Genomic DNA, 21442 nt, shown 5'->3' on the forward strand with positions numbered 1-21442 from the left:
GCACAATAACTTTATTGAGCACTGAATGAGCCTTCATGGGGCTCTCAAAATAGGAAATTAAGAGTATAGATAAATGGAGCTGTAATCTCATGTACAAATGTTTATACCACATTTTAAAAGTAATTTTCCATGCTGCTGAGACTACATGGAATCTAAAAAGGCAGTCCTGGATACAGACATTTCTTCCTTGATTGCAGTGGTGTCAGTCACTTGACAGACTCTGGGATTCGGAGACTCCAAAAGTATCTTCATTGGCTGCCTTCTTGACTAGTAGGTCTTTTCCTCTCTCTGAAGCAAATAGTTGTGTTCTGACAAAAAAAAAAAAAAAACAAAACCAAAACCCCACAAGGTTACTTCTGGACAGAATTTAATTGACTCTGTGGTATAAATAGACAAGTGTGTATACCTAGAGAGTACCATTTTGCTTTGTTTTTGCTGTCAATGAAGGTAAAGGGGTTGATGACGCTGAGGAAGTGACCTGTTTTTCAGGAAGTAACAAAGGCAGCAACTCTGAAGTACAGTCCCTCAGCTCCTTCCAGTCTGACTCCGGTGATGATAATGGTAAGAAATGGTTTTTGTCTTTATTATACTGTGGACAAAGCTACTTAACTGTTTTTCTAATACCATTAAAACATTTGGTTGATGTCTAGAAACCCTTCAATGATGCTAGAAGTCAGGAGGTCCTGGGTTCTAATCCTCACTTGGTGTCCATTTTTTAAATTGCAGGAAATTAATTAAAATCTTAATGCTTGGAGCTTTACAGTGAAGTAGAGGTATGACAAAGCAGAGCCACATTGCCATGATTATATAACTATAACTTAGAGGTACAAAGGAAACTCAAATTTCTATCATTTTCCCTTTTGGAAGAGGATGACTTTCATGTTTCATCAGTCAAATTAATGTAATTTCTGTGCTGTTTGCCAGGCTTCATTCATGGTGCCAACAGAAATCCACTGGTGCTCAGCAGCAACAATGAGCAGATGAGTCAGTCTCTGGTGGCTTGGCCTCTCCCTGGCAATCACAGCTCAGCAAACAGAACACCACTGAATCCTTGCTTGGTGCATGGGCATTGCTTGCTCTCGTGTCCTACATCGTTATCTCAGTTACGTGGGCAGATCCATACAAGCCTGAAAGAGGCCAGCAATGTCAGACCAAACCCTTGTTTTATGGCCCATGTATGTTGAGCTGTGGGTCTGAGAAAAGGCAAGATGTTTCTGCCAATGAAGGATGATGGATGTCAGAGAAGCCTCATTTAGATACACAGAAAAAGATTAGCACAGAGAAACTGCACTTTGTTTCCTCAGCCACCAGCTAATGAACTGTCTGGAGACCCAGTTCCTCAGTCATGTCATGCAGCTTTTACCTAGGTACTCCTAAATGTTAAAAAAAGCACTTAAAGAGAAGTGCACTTGCAGGTCCTTTGGTTCAGCTTTATCTGAAGCATCATAAGTATTTTTGTCAAGCTTCTCAGTGCTTTTCCACCCCTGCATCTCCCCCCCCCCCAAAAAAAAACAAAACTCTTTCATGTTTTTTAGAATAATTATTTGGATTATTATTTTATTAATATATATTTATATTGTAATTACCTCTAGAGTAATTATTCATGAGGCCATTTACTGTATGTGCTTACTTTTTATCCCAAATTCTAATTAGGCTTTTTAAGAAGCATCTGGTCCTGCCCCCACTTAAATCAGTGACATGGCACCCACTGAAGCTGGATTGGACTTTCTGTGTCCCACCCTTTTTTGTGAAAACTGCAATTAAAATATGGCCTTTCGCGATAACAATTCTAAAATTCTAAGCAAATCTGTATCTTAAGGAGAATGAGAGAAAAACCTTATATCATCTGAGTCGTTTTGCAAGGTCAATGCAAGAAAGTATGTTCTGGGTTTTGCAGGAGGAGGGAAGGGTTGCAGTGAAAGAGCCTTAAGTATCAACACAGGCATATACATGCTCACATACATGACCATAAAGGCTATCAAATATTCCTCTGGAAGTCATAAATCCTTCCTCTTTCTGTCTTTTTTGTTTTGTGTCCTACACATCCCTGCAAAGGTTAAACGTTTGCAAAAATCACAACAAATGCAGTCCAGCATCCCCACTTTTTGGGGACATGGGACAACCTTCCTCCCTCCAAAGCTGAGAGCACTGCTGCTGGTGTCCTCATGGCTAGCAGCAGGGACAGGCTTGTGTCACATTTCTGTGTGAGGCTGTCTTGGGAAACTGGTTAATTGCTTCCAACCGGGGAAACCTGTTTTGCACCAGAGAAACCCTTCAGCATCCCACTGAAAGTGCAGGCAGCCTCTGCTCACCCTCTCCACAGCGCCTGGAGCTTAATTTTGCTGGGTCAAATAGAGGTTGTCTCACCATGTAAGTTTTTGGAGTGTGATTTTGAGCCTACTTTTGTTTTTCTGCTCAAAATAAATAAATAAAAATTATTAGCCACAAATTTTAAAAAAAACTTTCCCACTCATACCAATGACATTTTGAGACCCCACCTGAAAGACAAATTACATGTTTCCATTCTAAGCTATTTTGAATGGAGGGACATGGCAAAAATGAATTTTTTTGTTGCTGTTTCACTACAGCCCAATGACTGGCTGTGCAGGGAGGGAAGTCCAAGGTACTGCTGTCGATGGCACAAATGAGCAATTCTGGGTTTAGGTAATCTCTTGTGCTCAGCTACCAGGGCAGAAGTTTCCTTCCCTTCCCTGAGCATGCTCTGCTCAGCTCCCAGCAGAGTCAATCTTTTTCTGCAATGAAGACCACACCAGTCCTGAATTTTAACCTTCTGTTTTTCACTCCCAATTGTCCTCCTTTTACAGTTTATAGCTGCCTTATAGCTCTTGTCCCAGCCACGCAGCTGCTGATTAGATGGAATCACTTATTTTTCAGTAATCTTCATTATGCATAAGGCAATACAAGCCTCTCATGCACAATTACCTGTGCTGTTGATGGCATAAACATGGTCAGTGTAGACATAGAGCATAGTTTATTTGATTTATCAAGGCTTTTTTTACCAAGCCTTCACAAGGACTGAAGAAATTTTACGAAACCCTTGGTCACATGCCCAAAATTTAACAAAGATGTCAATATTCATCATACATTTGAATGGCACTACTACTGTTAACATGGTTCTTGTGACCTTTAAGTCCATTGACTGTGTGAAACAAAAAAGTGTTTCTTGCACAACATTTCTGGTCCCCTTCTTAGCCTGCTCCAAAACAACTGGGTTTCCCATCATTAGAAACGAAGGACAAGGGGCAGATGCAGTACCCCCTGAGCTAGAGCTTTCCCTCTGGTTTTGGTGGGTTTTATTTCAGGTCCTCAAAGGCAGGGGTTTTAGTTGGTCCACAATACACATCACCTAGGGGACCACACATTGTAGGCCTGCTTGACTGCATGTTAAACAACTGAATTGTTTAACAATTAAAACCATATTAATTATTTCAAAGGAAAAGTAAGTTTTGGTAAAACAGCTGCCAGGAACACACAAAGCATTTGTGAAAACATTCTGTCAAACACAGCTCAAAATTCAAACCAAACCTGCTTGGAAGTATCCTCCTAATTACAGCAGTCCTGCATAACATCCCAGAGGTATTACATGGCACAGCACAAACAGTAAATAAGTAAAATATTCCTCTTAGGAAATAGATTGAGCTTAGCACCATTTCAGATAGTGTGATGGTATAAAAGATGATGATCCCTTGGAGCCCATGGCACTGTGTCTGGAGACCTTAAAGAAAGAATGAATTGGGAATTAGTGTCAGGTAGACAAGATACTACTTTGTTTAATTGAATCAGCTGGCCAGTCTGCTTGAATTTATGAGGTGATACACATCATATGCCTTTCTGGAAAGGCTGGTTGGGAATTTATCACCACTCTGAAAATGTATGGGATTATCTGAAATGAAATGTCCTGCAACCCACTGCATAAATCATGCATTGGCCTGCAGCCTTTTATTTTTTTTCAATGTCGGTTCTGTCTGTTTGAGAGAATTTATTGTGGTAACATATGATGTGTGTTTTAAATACTAACCTGAAGCTGTCCTTCCCTCCCTTTATTTTCTGCTTTCCCTCCCCTGCAAGCTTCCATAGTGACTGTCATACAGCTTGTCAACAATGTAGTTGACACTATAGAAAACGAAGGTATTTAATTTTTTTTCTTTCTTGTTATGCAACAATGCTTCCTCTTTTCATTGTGAAACATTCCAGCAGAACCTCACTAACCCACACTGACCAGCAAACTGGTGGCAGGGATGGGGATTTGCAGATCAGCATGTTCACCAGCAAACACAAAAACACCTGAGGGATGTACCACAAAACAAATGTGGGTAATTGGAGGTGGTAGAAAAGGTCATCATCCTCTTCTCTTTGAGTCAATGTTTTTGCTTGCTTATTCCCATTGCCTTCAGAGAGGATAGCATTAGGCTAATAATGTAGCAAAATGGTTGAGATTATCCCAGCAGAAGAGGCTGGGAAAGAGAAGAAGATACAGGAAGGCTGCAAAGTCCAACAGGACCATGTGGAGAGGAGCAATGTAGTGGGGGGCAGGTGGCTGGTTTCTCCCAAGTAGCACAGTGACAAACAGAAGATATGTAGATACAACTCCATGGGTGCCAAGTAGCAAGGCAACCTCCCTACAGCTGCCTTTCCCCCTGGGGTTGATGTGCCTGTTGAATAGAGCATGGCTGTTGGGTCCAAGGACCCAACACTCATCTCTGCCACTGACCTGGATAACTATAGGCACATCATGTTACAAATTAACTGGTTTCCCTACCTCTAAGGCAGGATTATCGCTATTTCCCTCTTCTGTAAAGCACTGAGGAGATGTGATGTATAAAAGATAACATTAATTTTATTTATTTATACAACATTTGTCTTATTATTGGGTGAGTATTGACAATCAACTCAGATTATCCACAAGTCCAAAATTACATCTGTCTTCAGAAAATTTAAGATGGGTTTTGCAGACTTCAGGTAATCCAATTTGGATAATATTGAAAGATTAGAAAGTAAATTCTTTTTGTGAAATGACTGATTTTTTTTCTTGAGCCAGTGTCATGCTAGTTTTGAGAAGCACTTCTACTCCTTGCTAGTGATGGCACTTGAATCCTTGTCTATAGTATACTTGCTGATTTCCTGAATCGTAAGGGTGCCATTCTTCAGGCTGTCAAATAAAATTAATTAGACAAGGTTAACTCAAAAGAAGTCCTGCTTAAGAAACAAGAAAATGATGCTGAAAAGAAAGCACAGACACCATAAATGTCCTTAACTTCCTAAAGGGAATTTTAAGCAAACACATTGGCTCTCCACCGTGCTTTGCAGATCAGAAAAAGCCAGTCTGGCAGCAGTGTCAAAGGGTTGTCACAGGAAAGGCTTTGCCCAGTTCCTCGTGTGAGACTGATGAACCCTGCATGCTCTGCCGCTGAGATGGTGGCAGCACTGAGGCACTGGATGCACCAGAGCTCCCTGTGCCTGCTGGGCAGAATCCCTGCCTGGAGCCACGGGAGGACAGGGCTGCTTCCCCAGGAACCTGCTGGGGACTGTGCAAATCAGAGAATTAGTGAGGTTCTCCTGGATCCTGAAAGCACACAGCTCAGAGGGACCTGATGCATCTCGGGTGCAATGTCATTATACTGACTGAAAGACAGGAAAATCTCCTTTACAGAAAAGAAGTGAAGAAGGAGAAGAGTGGTTAGGGCCGGTTCAGACACTGCTGCTAAATCTGCAGTAGCTCCAACCCTCCTCACCTCAGACTAACACATAGTAGGTAGAAAGTTACTGTCTGGATAATAAGCTAAGGATGAAATCACCATCACCATGTAGACCATGTGGTGTTAAGCAAGAGCAAGAGTGGTCCTCTCTCCTCATCTGTAGCTGAGCCCCAGAGGTTAAGTACTGTAATACCATTAAGGTCTGTTTATCTGGCCAAACCTCCCCCAGCAGTGCAGCCCAGAGACCTTGCCCAGAAACTTCCTGCATGAAGCCAAATAACATGTGGCTGAGCAAGAGCATTTCATCTAGAAAACGCTGCAGCTTATTCCTCGCTCTTGTCTCACATAAAACCTCTTTCCTTGCTCTTTCCCCCACCCCTGCACCCTCTCCATACTGGAATGCCTCCCTCGCCACCAGCTAGCATGGCAGTGCAAGTGGGAGGTGGGTGTGGGGTTGAGGGGCATTGTAGCTGACAGCCCCATTAAATGGCTTTGTATTCTATTCTATTCAGGTTCTTATACCGTGCCCATCACCATGGTATCTGAGCCCAGGTGGGCCCAGATTTGTTTGAACCGGCCCTGAGAATGGTAGATTCTTATTTTTCTGTTTCAAAGTGAACAAGTGCGAGAGAAATGTATTTTGCAATTATAAACTGTAGAGATGGCAGATAGCACTTTTTGTATTAAGAATTCCAGCTCTAATGTAAATCCATATCTGTTCAGTGAGGGTAGATAATTATGATATGATAGAAAAGGAATATAATACAACCTAACATAATTTCTGTATGTATGCCTGCATTTGACTGGGCAAGCCTGTATTGTATGCTAAAATAAAGAGCAATTAAAAATCCTATTAAAATGACACTGAAGCAGCCATACTTTAGAAATATGCATGCAGAGTGTTGTATTTTCACATGTAATACTATGCTGGTAACAAGCTCCGAGTTACCAGTTTTTTTCACTTTGTATCTGACAGTGACTGTCATGGATCAAGGACAGAACTACAACAGAGGTGATTTTTCTGAGACACTTTTTGCCTGTTGGGCTGGGCTGGGGTGGGCATGACACCAACTTGAATTTATTTTTTTTTTTCTTCAACAGCTTCACGTGTTCTCTTTTGTTTGAATTCTTTTGGGTTCAAAGGCTGCATGAGAATGGCCAGAATATTTCAGGATACAGTTTTCAGTCAATTACATTATTTGCTTGCACACTTTCTTTCTTGAAACAAAGTCATTGGAGGTGGAAGGGGACACTACATGTTTTACCATGAGCATGCTGACTTCATTTATAGATTCCTTCAAGTAATGGTGAAAAGCATTATTTCAGAGATTTTTGTCATTCTGGTTTTTTTTTTTTTTGGACTCTTAGTTGCTAATACAGCCTACTAGCATTCTAAAAAGCAAAATGCCTGAGAGTGGCCATGTTTCGTTTCTTTGCTTGTTTGCATTAGCATCATAATACAATTTATTCCCCTCCCTCCCTCCCACTCTGGTCAGAGCATGGCTGACCCCTGTTGGTGGCCTGTGGCGCATGCTGTGATTTGGAGGCGCTGTGAGGACTGAGGGGAGTGCATGCCCTCCTTACACACTGCCCTCCTTAGCAGCCCTACCCTCACAGAGTGCTGTGCTTCTGTCTCCTGCTGCAGCCTATCACTGGGATACTTCTGACTGGATGCCAGGGGCTCGCCTGTCTGACATTGAGGAAGTGCCCAACTTTGAGACGGCAGACGGAAGCTCAGCTCATCACGGCAGTACCAGAGAGCTGGAAACAGATTACTACCTTGGTGGCTACGACATTGACAGCGACTACCCTCCTCCTCACGAAGAGGAGTTTTTAAGCCAGGACCAGTTACCCCCTCCTCTTCCAGAGGATTATGCAGACCAATATGAAACCCTCCCGCCCTCACAGCCGGTCTCAATGACGAGTACGCTCAGCCCTGACTGCAGGCGACGGCCGCACTTCCACCCCAGCCAGTACCTCCCTCCACACCAGTTCCCCAACGAGACAGACACCACAGGGTCTCAGACTGGGAACGAATTTAGTACTTTTGCTGTTGGCCCAAGCCAGAACAAAGAAAACATTAGTGCAGGTAAGATGCCCTTATCCTTGCACAACTCTCTAGATGCCTCCTCCTCCGACGTCTCAGCCAGCTGCGGCTTTGATGACTCTGAAGTAGCCATGAGTGACTATGAAAGTGTGGAGGAACTCAACCTAGAAAATGTTCACATTCCATTTGTGGAGACCCAGCATCAGACACAAGTGTAAAGGAAGCTCCCTTCTTGTTCTTCTTCTTCCTCCTCTTCTTCTTTTATTTTTTGTCATTTGATTCAATTAATAGTATAAATATTGAGAAGAAATTTTGCTGAAGGTGTATCTATATATATTGGGCAAGGCAAAAATACAGTATAACCCATTATTAACTTGTTCAGAAATGATACTGTATGTGCAGACACAAAGTGACCACTTGCATTAAGTATTCTGCATCACAAAATTGTTACAGACAATCTGGAGAGTATGTACCGTCTATTTATTACCAAGAGTAAAACTCAGCTTTTGGGGCAGGGGGAAACAGTAGTTGCTAAATAATTTCTTTTTCTCCCCCAATGATTTTGTTTGTCTGTTTGTTTGTTTTTATTGTATTATTAAAATTGTTACAGTGTTACGATCTCCCCACAGTATTAAGGAACTGGTATGGATCATTCCAAGGTGCACTGTTGCATGAAATTTTGTGTCAATGAGAGAGTGAAAGCAATTGATCACTAAGGCTGCTGTGTACAACATGTCAGATTGCTGAAAAGAACAGCATTTACAAATTGATCTATTAAAGACAAGTGGCCAGTCATTTGTCCATAAATATTTATCTATACTTTTGTTTGTTAATAGCATTTAATTCTACTTTGTGTGCATATAAGGAAACATATATATAGTGGGTTTTTTACTCCTAATCAGCCTACTTTGCTTGCCATTTTCCAAAAATCAGATGTTGGATGTGTGTGCCTAACTTCACCCATGAGGACTTCTAAAAATGAGAGTTTGACTCAATAGTGACCCAGTTTTGCCCCAGCTTCATATGCACAGCCTGTCATGACTTCTGTATGCAATGGGAGCCTGTATCTGAAAATACTGGGAAACCTATCTGCAAAGCACTGCTGACTTTTTGGATTTTTTTTGCTTGTGCAGTCACCTCTTTAACAGCAGTCATTATGCTACAATTATTGCAGTAAAATTATTTGCAATTAAGTTGCATATAATGCTGCTGTTACCTCAAATCGTTAGCTGAATGCCATTTGGAAAGTGTCCATCCTTAGAGTTTATGAGATGAGTTCTTAGCTGCTGCAGACTGATACAGTTGGTGGAATGGATGGTTGGGCTGCAACCAAAGACCTTGCCATAGATTTTCCACTGGATGTTTGATTTCACAGGATTTGGGAGCTTCCAAAGGTTGCTTGCAGGCTTCAGAATTTTCTTGTGGAATAAGGAAACCCTTGACATCCGTATGCTCTTATGCTTCCCACAGCCTGATTGGAGTAAATGACCTTGCACACTGATTGGGCCTGAGCAGCTAAGGGCAATATGGAAATATGGGATTTTCAGTCAATGTATTAATGCAGATTATACATACTCATTGCTTGGTGCTATGAAAATGTTTTTACCCCTGCATTTTACAGCATTTGTATACCTTACAGAGTGAATGTGGGTTTGCAGTCTGCATTACTGATGGGGTTTCAGCCATTCCTTCCATGAGATCATTGTCATTCTGAAAAGCTATTGAATACATAAATCATTGTTATAGATTAATAGATTCATTAACAGGTTTCTTCTGCTGTTTTCCATCTTTTTATCAAACATCTTAACTGAGTAGTTTCAGCAGTTGTATCCCAGAAAATGTTCTTGTCTGACTTTCACTTGAGTTTCACCAAATTTAAATTGTGAGCCATTTCTTGACATACAGGAAGCGTTTATGCAGAAATTACCCCCAACACAAAGAAATTAATAATAAAATTTAACTTAAATAATTGCAGTTTGTAACACTTTTAATAAAACAGGATTTTCCTAAAATTCTTGTTGTAGGAACTTATGTGGCTGCTTCCCTCCAATAGCTCATATAGCTGTGAAAGATTGGTGTAGATATTTTCTTTGGGATCATGCAGCAATTCTTCACTAGAAAACAGCTCATTGTACAAGTACATTAATAAATTGAGTGAACTTCTAGAAAAACCATATACTGCACATGCAAGTATTATCAAGTACTTGTCTGCAAATAGTTCCTGTCCGTTTGATTTATGACTGTCACCAGGTCCTCTCAAATTAAACATGCTTCTGTAGCAGTGTTAGATTCTGAATGTGCTCATTATACGTCTCAACCCCTTTTTCTTGCTCTTATCCTCATGTTTTCAAGAAGGAAAAAAATATGGCAGTTCATACTGCGATTGCAAGGCACTGAGGGGTTTGCCAATAAGCTATGAAATGTTTTGGCAAGCCTCGAGTCATGGATAGAGGATGACTTGCATTGGTCATGAAGTCTGTGGTCAGGAAAGCAGATGCAATTAGACTGATGTCTTTTAAAGAGTAGAAACATCTCAGTTTGAAGAACAAATCTGCAAAATTAGCTACACTTTTAAAGCTGGTAAGACTTTCTGATGATGCAATACTCAGTTAGCATCAGGCTACAGTTTACATGGGGTTTTTGGTGTGAGATGTGTTCAATTCATTATGCAGTTAGTTCTGTTCGATCCCCCAGCCTAGTCATGAAGTGTACTTGTCATCTGTTTTCTGTAGTCAATGTTCTTGAATAGGCCTGAGACAACAATATCAAAACTTCACTGGGACATATCAGAAGTGTCATGAGAGAGGACACCATGGGAGTAATTGCCATACAAAAAAAAAAAAGAATAAAAAAAAATCAATGTTTCTTAACCTGAGGCAAGTTTGTTGCCTCAGTAATGCCTTTTTCATACTGACTTTTACTAGTAAAATATGCATAAATACAATGTATAGTACTTCTGTTTTGATGTTGCTGCCATTTCATTTCATTTCATTTCATTTCATTTCATTTCATTTCACTTCACTGAAAACCTTCTTACTAAAGTGCTGTTTGGAAAGTGCCAAGGATCATGTGTTCAGCCTTCTCTGTGCCACTTATGAGTTCTAAGTGGCATCTCCTCCCCTCTAAATCAAATCAGCCAAATCTATCTTCAAACAAATGCCCCTCTGTGAATGTTGGTATTTCCGTGGCCTTTCTGGTTTTGTTCTGACTCTTTTTGATAGTGATAAGAGAATGAAGGTGAAATGCCTCTTAGGATGTAAGATTTTCATATTAACATCTCTCTTACTAATTCAAACCATTTAATTTTATTTTTAATTACTGTTTTACATGGACAAGCAGTAATCTTCTGACCTGGAAGATAACAGCACGTTCATAACATAATGGAAGAAACTGTGTCCATATTAATCCATCCAATATACAATTCTGTTTCTACCATATGATGATTTTCATATTGCTGCTGCTGCTGTCATTGTCAGGTCACTGGTACTGCTAGAGCTTCCCCTCACATCTCTGCTTATCCTCTGTGTCTGTATTTCAATTCACATTCCTACAGATGGCTCCACTACACGATGTTTTCTTTCAGAATCATCTGTAAGAGAGGTTTGTCATAGACTTAATTAAGTGCTTCTGAGTATCAGTGGATTAAAACTCTTAGGATGAAGACAGTCTCTGCTTTTTGTAAAGAAACAACAAAAGAAAAAAAAAAACAAACCATTTTTTAAAATGCAAATAGATGTTTGTATGAGAGACTTCTGACTTTGCCAGGAGTGTGTGAGTCTGACTAAAAGTGTGCTTGCTGTCTGCATTTTGATCAGGTTGAGAATGCCATACACATTGATGGTCTTTTTGATAACTCTGGCAATGAAATGAGCCTTAAAGTTACTGAAAACATAATTTATGCTGCCAATACCATGTTATTGGACTTACCCAAAAAAGAAAAAATAGGTATATGCACCTTTCTTAATTATGTGAATTATTTTGCCTGTGTATTATAAACATCCTAGTTAGCCCAAAAAAACATCATAGATAGTGGATATGATTTCTGTCCAGAGCCATAATGAGCTGAGTGTCTTTCAGCAGGGCTGAAAGGGGACTGAAGGTGACACCAGGGAGCTTGCAGCATCACTTCTCTCCCATGGGGCCAAACAGACATCTGTCTAGAACACTGTAAAGTATTGTGGCCCTCTAGGACACAGCTTATGAATGCAACAATGAAGGTGTTGCAATGCAAAGATGCATTACAGTGCTCAGATTTCCAGGCAGTCAAGCTATTTACATGAAATTTGGGGACATCTGTGATCATGAATTATCCCCTTGGTTTTGTTAACCTGTGGTTGCAGAACAAGGCTGGAAGGAGTCGAAGGTTTCTCACTGCCACTTTGTTCCTGAAGTCAGAAAGTTGCGTGCTCCATCTCTCAGGCTGTCTCTCCTCCTCTCCATGTGCCACAGACAAGTTAAATTTTGGTCCTTAGAATCTTTTTCTCCTCTTTTCTGAATTCCTTTGTGTAGCAGTGCTGAGATATTGTTACCCCCTCCAGAAACTCAGACTGGCTGCAGCAAAGTGTGGACATGCCTACCACTGAAATACTGATTACTGGGGGAGTCACTGTCTCTACGAGCCAGGCAGGTGGTAAACTTAGAAAATATGACATAAAAATTGTTGCTCTCCATTCAATATAAGTTCCAATGTAAGCAGAAATGTGGGCTGAACAAGACACATGGTTAAGCACACACATTTACTTCTCATCAAGCTCCTGCTTGTAAAAGCCAAATGGATGGGGTAGTGTATCTGTATAGCTGATAATAATTGCAGTCATGGAAGAGTGAGGGTGCCCTGGACCAGTCCTGCTAAGCTTTATTTGAAAAGGTGTCATCCTTAAAAATTAAGAAAAACAGCTATTTAAAACCAGTAGTGAAAGTACAACAGTGTGTTGTTTGATATCTCTTGAGATACTTGCTGAGGTATAGTGGATATTTCATGGATTTCCAGCAGGAGACCCACATCTTCAAGCTCATTCTCTGGTGGTTTACCATGATTTACCATGCACTAGAACTGTGCTTTTTGCCTGTTTGCATTGCTGTTCCTCTAAATTTACCGAACTGTGGTTTGAAATTTAGACTATTGCCCATTATTCATGGCTTTTAGCCTGTGTTTCATAAACGTGACATTTAACATCTCCATTATCAGAATGGCCATTCAGTTAGCAAATGATCTGCATCACCCAAGGGAAGGGCGGATGGGGAGGAAATGAAATTAAATTAATTTCTTTATGTAATAATGAAAAGCAATAATTGCAAGTATGTCATATTACACAAAGGCCATAAGTAATCTTTACCAGTGTTAAAGAGTGCACTTGAACTGTATTATGGGAAGAGCTTGGAGCCCTCAGAGCTGTAGCATTCTTATGTCATAGGAATACCTGAATCGCTCTTGTTTAGCAATGCAAGGAGCCCACTGCCACTTTTCAGGAGGTGACAAAGATGTTTAGGAGTGAAAACAGTTCTCTTTAAAGCACTGTATCAGAAAAGATTGTCTTGTAAATTTTACCTGTCACAAGCAGGCTGGTTTGTAAAAGATGTATGTTTTGGTGTTTAAAAAGAAGTTTATAAAATAATGTATATAATGGTTTCAAATTACCAGGCTTTTGTAGATATTGGATGCCAATCAGGTTGCTTTAATTTTTTGTTTGTTTGATATAATTCTGATGAGTTATCAAAGTCTGTTTAAACTTTTAACGTAACAGCAAGAAAAGAAAAAAAGTTTTAGATTTGAAAACTTTTTAATCATTTCAAAATGTACTGTAACTTTCCTTTGGGTTCAGCTCTTTTTGTTTAACTTTTTCTGGTTTTAAGATAGTTTTTATTGACTTTTTTTAAATGAATGTGTTTTGCACAAAAAAATAGTGATATGATTTTTATTCCATTACAAGTAGGTTATAAGAGAAGTAATTTCTCCAATGACAAAAAATTCAACCTTATGCAAAAGGGAAAGTTTATCACTTTGAGGGGGTATAGTCCATCTTAAAACTAATTGTTCCATAATAATTGCTGTTGGCAGTATTGTCTTGTGTTCTTTTGCTATAAAATCAAAACAACAACAAAAAAAAAAGTGTACAGGTTTGTAACTGCCAAAATTTGCTAAAGTTCATGGTTAAAAGAAGTTTTCCAAGTAAACAAAAAGAAAAGCCCAATTGTGTTGACTATTTCTTGATTTTTCTCCTACTTTCAAAGGAGGGAACAAGATAAGACACAAGTTCTGCAAGAAATGCAGTCTTTCATTGTCTGTCTTTGACCAGGATTACAGAAAATGCTACTGTTTTGGACTCTTCAAATTTATTTCATTATTACATGGCAATCCCTCTGTAGGTAGGGATCCCTGCTAGCACATTTGAGCTCTCTAGGCAAGAGTTGCAAAGCTGATGCAAGTACACTAAGGCAATTGTCTAATTAAATCCACATCCTCAAATGATGCAGAAAACATAATTTCATCATGTAGCCATCTAGCTAGTGAGCTCCATCCAGAGAGAATTTCAGGGAACAATCCAGCTGTCCTGTGTTAGCAGTGTGTAAAGCAGCAGCAGCCCACTCTGCAGCATGGCAGGATGGATTTGCCTCCTGCCACAGGCATCTCTAGACTCCAGCATCATGGCACTGACAGCTGAGATCAGCTGGGACAAATTTGGATGAGAAGACTCGTGTATGTAAGCATATATGAAAAGAGAAACAAAGGAAAGAGCTGTCACTGTTCTAGACACAATACTCAGTCTGCTCAGAGGGCTGCAATTAGGAAATCCCCATTTACTTCTCCTTTAACTCATTTGTTCACATCCCAAGCTGCCCCAGCTGCTCTGGGCTGAAACATGGCTAGCCCAGCTGCACTGTGGAAAGAAAGGGAGAAATACCTTCCAGACCACTTTGATCAGCCTGACAAATGCAGCCAGGAGCACTCAAAGCAGCCTTTGAACCCAACCCACCAGATGAGGCACAAATACCTCTTCTCTTGAAAAAGCTTTTTCCTGCAATGGATGATTCCCCTACTTAAGCCACTTTCCTACTTATTTTTCTATATCCATACACCCTGTTTATAGAGGATATCTTACTCTTTCCTACCTTTCCCAAAACATTTTTACTTAACCTCAGGGAAATATTCATGGCAGCAGAAGTAGCACAATAATTCAGCCAAGCTCACTGATACAGTGAGATGGAGCAGACCAGTATACAGGGAAGTAACACAAGTTTGGAGAGCATATAAGACTGAATGACATAAAATCCTTGCCTCTATTTAATCTCCAGAGCTAGAGAAGGGGAATGGCATAAGTATTTATTTTAGGATGGAAAAAAATGAGAACCAATATGGCAAATGGGTAAAAATGTGTATATGTGTCCTGTCAGAATGGAAGCACAACCAATGGCTGTCCCCTTAACTTGGGACAAAAATAAGCTATTTTTTCCTTGCCTGTGTTACAGTAACAGATTGTGTAAATTTACAGCATATCCAGAACCACATGGTGGAACCTGTCCTCCCCTCCACCTGCACTGCAGTGCAGCCAGTGATTAAAAACTCATAGAGCATTAGACCATAAGTCATTGTGGTCTAAAACTAAGAAGGTAACATCTAATGAGAAAAAATGAAAAGGGGCAGACTACAAAGCCACAGCTCCAGTGATTCGCTGGACCTGCAGTGGAGCTTTTTCACATAGAAGCTTTTTCTTTCTTTACCATAGAAATATCTGTAGTGCAAAGCAATGCAGAAATCAGATTTAGCTCTGTGACATTTGCAACCCTTCAGAAACAGTCAAGATCAACAGGCTGATCCAGTATTCTGGGGGTGTGAGCAGAGAGTCCTTCCTATCTGTGAATTTACTGACCATCTCCATTTTCAGATCTAAGACCTTTCCCTGCTGGTATCACATTTCCTGCTTCCAGAGTTCATCCCACCTGCAACCAAAGTTTAGCATGCAATAGGGGAAAAATGACAAATTCAGAGAAGGCAATTTAGAAATCCCTGCCTCTTCTCCATCAGTGGTCATACAGCTCAAAGAAGAAAGCCACAGGGAACATCAGACTGTTGAAGGAAGGGTTCCTGGCTGCAGAGAAAAACATGCATGGTTTTGTAGCAGAGAAGGTGAAGAAAAAGTAGAAGGTGAATGTAGAAATCTTTCCTTCTTAGTTTAAGTCTTTTTAGATAAAATTTGTCTCCTATACATACATTTAATTCATATCCCCAGTTAAACTTGCTTTTCTAGGCTTCCAGTAACTACTTAAAATTATTCCTTCCAACCCATGAAACCCTTGTGTCCCTGGTTCTGGAGTGGAGCAAAGGTTGTCTCGTATGGGGCTCCTTAGAGGACTGAATGAGCCAGACACCTGGGGATATGGTGAGCAGCCCTGGCAGGGAAAACCCTACAGTTTTCTTAAATATCCCCTGCCATTTTGCTTATGGGTGAGGTCTGGCCAGGGACAATCAAATGCAAGCCAATGATGGGAGTCTTAATTCAGAGACATGTGAATTGTAAGTCCACTGCCAGTTTGATATGACTTCTGCCTTCCAGCATCTTTGGAATAACCTTCTAGAAAACCCCTAACCGGAGCTCCCACCAGAGCACCACGGGCACCTCCTGCAGATGTTCTCCAGTTCAAGCCAGGGAGTGATGCACTGACCTCAGTGGACACAGCCACACTGAAGCTGTTGCCTGGTGAAGAAAGAAGGCACAAAGAAGCTAATTCCAGCTGTCCCACTTGGCTAGTTCTTGGCTTGCTCAGACATGTCATGAATTGCTCTCAGGGGAGAAATGCTGCTGTAAACTGGCCAAGCAGAGAAAGCAGCTGCCTGCCACAACCCACTGAGCATCCGTGTGGGAGTGCTTGCAGGTCTGCTTATGGAGACAATAAAAAAGAGAAACTGTTAAGAGAAACCTTTTCTTTTCATGTAACTATAAAGGGTTTATTTTATTTAAAATTGTATAGAAAATTAAATGCATTAATTGCTGCTAACATGGTGTTACAAGGTGATTATATCTTTAAAAAACAATGTGTGAGGATTCAAGCAGCATGAAGTAATTTAGCCTTACTAGATATAAAAAGTGATGGGCTGATTTTGTGAAGTCCATTGGGTCACTCCTGTTGTCTTCGGTAGCTTCATGAGGTCTCCTTGAAAATGGGATTTTTCTAACCCAGCAGTGGGGCATTACCACTGCCTAAATAGAAGTAGGATGGTTTTGTCCTGGGAGCTTTTTGTGAGGGAAACTTAAATATACTGCTCCATGTTAGATAGGAACTGCCAAGTTCCAAGGAGACCAAATTTCTGCCATTTACCATTCTACTTGGAGCAAAGGAGGGTTAACAGTTTCTGTATGTCTTTTTGGTCAAAGATTAATACCTGGACTACTGGAGCTGCTGCCTGCAGGGCTTCCAGTGTAAAAATGTGTGCCTTGCATTTCTCTCCCAGCAAAGACTGAAATGCAGTCATGGGAGAACGAATCCTGTTATCATCAGCTGTCCACAGTGGCAGTGCCTCCATCTGAGCTAGTCATCCTTAGCATCATATATCCTACCTATTTTTGGTTCCTATTTACCAGGTATCAGATCATCTATCCTACTGCTAATGTCTGCTCTAGAAGGACAGCAGCTGAGAAGAGCTTATTTGCCTTCAGTGACCATAAAGGACTACAGGTGATAACCTTGGTCATGAATTTCTATTTGGATTCTATAGATTCCACCTCCAGTGCGTGATTTGCTACCAGGAATTGTTTTATGTAATTGTTTTAAGTATATTTATTCTTACAAGAGAGAGATTAGTGAACTGGAGAGGGTCAGAAGGGAGCCATTAAGAGAGTCAGGGGCTGGAATATATATGGGAAGAAGTTAAGGGACCCAAGTTACTTTGTTCTATGTTTCTATCTATTTCTGTGGTTTCTGTACTAAGAAATAAAATGAGTTTTATATTCTATTGAAATCCCCCCATTGCCATGGATAAACCTATTTGCCTTTCATTAATTGCTCTAAACATAAATCTTATTTAGTAGATTCTCAGGAAAAATTACCTTCGATTATCTCTGCTTACTGTTCAGTTTTAATAGCACTAATTAATGCAAAGCTCAAAACTGTCTTACTCTATGAAAACAAAACAAAACAATTCCTAAAGCATGAAGGCAATACTCTGATTAAAGCCTGGTTTCCATTTCAAAGTATTGCTAACAGACGCTGTCTTACTGTCTGCTGTTGGATGCCTCCACACATATCCTGATATAACCAGCAATCCACAAGCTCTACACCAGTGCACTTGGGGAGCCTGGGGGACTGCTCAGACCTCAGGCTGACCACACCAACCTTTTCCTCCTTCCCTGTTTTACAAGCCTGGAATAGTTTAGGAAATTTGCTTTCTCCCATGACCTACAGTTCTGAACCAGGTAGTGTGGGTTCCTGGAGAGACATTCACTGTGTGACTCTCACAGAATCGTAGGATCATCCGGGTTGGAAAGGACCTCTGAGATCATCAGTCCAACCCTTAATCCACTACCACTGTGGTTACCAGACCATGGCACTGAGTGCCACATCAGTCTCTTTTTAAAAACCTCCAGGGATGGAGAATCCACCACCTCCCTGGGAAGCCCATTCCAATGTCTGATCACCTTCTCTGTAAAGAATTTTTTCCTACTATCAAACCTAAACTTCCCCTGGCAGAGAGACCATGTGTTTCATGTTTCCAAAGCAGGAGAAAAGATGGATCTCCTCCACCTGTGAGTAAAGGGTCTACACAAACCTGAACCAGTGTAACTGCAAGGATGCTTAGGTACTCACAGAGCTGATGCTACTATTCATATAAGAAACAGTAAGCAGGGGAAATCCTGGATAAAGAGGTCTTGAGTCAGCATACTAGGTCCTAAGCTTTAAAGAGTCTAGATCAAAGAATAGAAAATCTGTAGGCAGCCAAGAAAAGATACCTTTTTTACAGGAAAAGCTGCTGGTCATACTCCTATAATTTTCCATAATGACCTCCTTTTAGCTGAAATGGGTGACTTCTTGCATGACAAGAAGATGAGAGCTTACCCTCCCCTCCCAGAGATGCAGGATTTTTACAGAATACAACAGAGGTACCAGGAGGACAACAGTACTGCAAGAACGCAGGAAAATACAACACTGTAATACTGCAAAGCACTGGAACTCGGGTATATAATTTTGGAAAATGGCATAATTTTTTTCTAGGCCAGGAGAAAGACTCTTTGGTTATTATTATTCAGTCATAAATCGAAACCATTTGATGAAAAAATTACTTGTGAGTAAGAGCAAATTATGTTCAGGAGAACATAATCTTTTAAAGTACCTACCTGGATTCCTGGACTCTCTCTTCAAAGAAATGTTCACCACTTCATTGCAGCCTCTGTCCCCATCTCAGCTCTTTCCCTGGGGCTGCACAATCAGGAGTCTGGAGAACATGGAGACCTTCACTGCTTCAGCTGGTGGTACTCAAGAGGCTGCCATATTCAAAGCAGTCTCTACGTAGGGAATTTTACTTCATTCAGTTCATAGCAGTTAACAAAACCTTTTGATTATTGATTCAGGTAGCAAAGAAAAAAAAAAAAAGAAAAAAGGAAAAGATAAACCCAAAACCAATTAAAAAAACACCTATTCCCCAAGATGCCTGGGACATGCTCCTGCCCCAGTGTGGATGGCCCACAGCCAAGGTCCTTCAGGGTTGGTCGTTAATCAGCACAGATCACCCACTGCACCCACCTGCACCCAGGTAACTTCTCTGGCATGGACCTCCTTGCAAGAGCACCGCTTTGATGAGAAGCTCTGCATGGACAATAGACCTGTGCAGTGTTACTCAGCACAGTTATCATCCCAAATGAATGTTTTAACAAGGAATTTCTCTTTGACTATTTTCTCCTTAAGGGCTTGAGGGGTTCAATCTCTGTCCAGAGTGATTGACTATTGGCTAAATCACCATTAACTGTAATCAAAGTTTAGACATCTGGCTGTCCCACCAGATACCTACATTTAAGTAAGATAATGGTAGGGTTCAATTACTTAAATATAGTGCTCTAGTGTCCTGAGAGTTATCCCACCTGATCTCTGATCTGGAAGGACAGACCTATCACAGAACTATAGATTCTGTGAAAAATTTGGCAGCCTCATACCTATGACTTTGACTTGGAAGACTGCATGTTCAGTTGGCTGCATAAGACTAGATATACAAAATAGGAGTAGGTAGACAATATTTACAGCTTTACTAAGACTCATTCAAATCCTCACAGTTCAAAGAGGGATGTTGAGAAACTGCAAGCCATTCCAAAAAGTGACAAGACTGATTTAAGAGTTGAGATCCAAAATACAGGGAAAAAACACAACCTTAGTTGTGTTAGTTAAAACTACTAGAGAAACCATTTTTTTGTTTCTATTTCAGGCTAGAGCTTTAGTAAGGCAAGGAGTTAACATGTGGCAATCACTCACTTAGAGCTTGGATTGAGTAACCATTAGTGGATAGATAACTCTAGATCACTCTGATCTTAAATCTTCTCTTAAACCAGTCTCCATCTATCCCTCTAAAAGATAAGCTGTGATTCAGGTAAAAGTTACAGAACTGGCAGATCAACCAGGAAAATTGTTGGGTCTGACGTAAACAGAAAGCCAGTCAATGTGGTCCAGGTTTGTCTTTTCTATTATTAAAATAAAAATAAAAAAAATAATCACATAGAGAAGAAATTATAAGTCTTTGAGATACAAAGTTCCCTTTGGTACTGAGCAGACCCTGGGTGGAGAAGCCCCTCAGACAGTGTCTGCTTTAAAAACACCCCCACAGGACTCCTGTGTGGCTGGGCACAAGAGCTGGGACAGAGCTGTGCCCCTGTGGCCAATGACTGATGGCATCCAGGGGAGCATCAATAAATTTAGTGTAGCCAACAAGTTGAGGTCCTTCTTCCCCTTTACTCTGCCCTGGGGAGGCTGTATCAGGAGCACCATGTCCAGTTCATGGCTCCCCAGTACAAGAAAGACAAGGAGCTACTGGAAAGAGCCCATCTGAGGGCTACAGAGATGATTAGGGGACTGGACCATCTCTCCTGTGAAGAAAGGCTGAGAGACCTAGGTCTTCTGGGAGAAGACTGAGAGGGGATTTTATCAATGCTGATGCAGAGAAGGGCAGGTTTCAAGAGGGGCCAGACTCTTTTCAGTGGTACCCAGAGACAGGACAAGGGGGAATGGGAGCAAACTGGAACACAGGAAGTTCCATCTGAACACGAGGAAAATCTTCTTGCTTTGAGGGTGACAGAGCACTGGAACAGACTGCCCAGAGACACTGGGGAACCTCGAGACACTGGGGAACCTTCTTCTCTGAAGATACTAGAAACCTGCATGGATGTGGTCCAGTGCAGCCTGCTCTAGGTGAATTGTGCTTTAGCAGGGGTGCTGGATTAGAAGAGCTCCAGAGGTCCCTTCCAGCCCCTAAAATTCTGTGATTTCTGTGGTTCTGTGGTTCTTTTATTCAATGACAGTGCTGAACTTTGCTAGTAACCATTGAGGGAGAGAGGGTTGATTTATGAGCACTAATTTGTCACTTGTAATATTTCTTCCTTATTTCTTTGCCCACTTTTTTCTCTTTATTAAATCAAAGTTTTAATCCAGGAACATTTCATGATCCTGACTGCAATACTGAAAGCATAAGACTTCAGTAATATTA

The 21442-nt window shown here is 40.8% G+C and overlaps 1 protein-coding gene across 9 annotated transcripts in view; it reads left to right on the forward strand.

Moving 5' to 3' along the window:
* The window catches only part of FAT3 (FAT atypical cadherin 3), a 402030-nt gene extending 392254 nt beyond the window's left edge, over positions 1–9776 (forward strand). For 2 of the 9 annotated variants that reach the window (XM_071733516.1, XM_071733542.1), the window contains 4 exons: positions 448–561; positions 4090–4149; positions 6694–6729; positions 7363–9776. In XM_071733516.1, coding sequence (XP_071589617.1) covers positions 448–561; positions 4090–4149; positions 6694–6729; positions 7363–7982 — 830 coding nt within the window. In that variant the 3' untranslated portion in view covers positions 7983–9776. Of the gene's footprint in view, positions 1–447; positions 562–4089; positions 4150–6229; positions 6306–6693; positions 6730–7362 lie in introns of all 9 variants that reach the window. The other 7 variants (XM_071733550.1, XM_071733567.1, XM_071733585.1 and 4 more) reach the window with 6 other exon arrangements.
* Positions 9777–21442: the final 11666 nt, after the last annotated feature.

This window comes from Heliangelus exortis, chromosome 1 (assembly GCF_036169615.1).
Source record: "Heliangelus exortis chromosome 1, bHelExo1.hap1, whole genome shotgun sequence".
NCBI lineage: Eukaryota > Metazoa > Chordata > Aves > Apodiformes > Trochilidae > Heliangelus > Heliangelus exortis.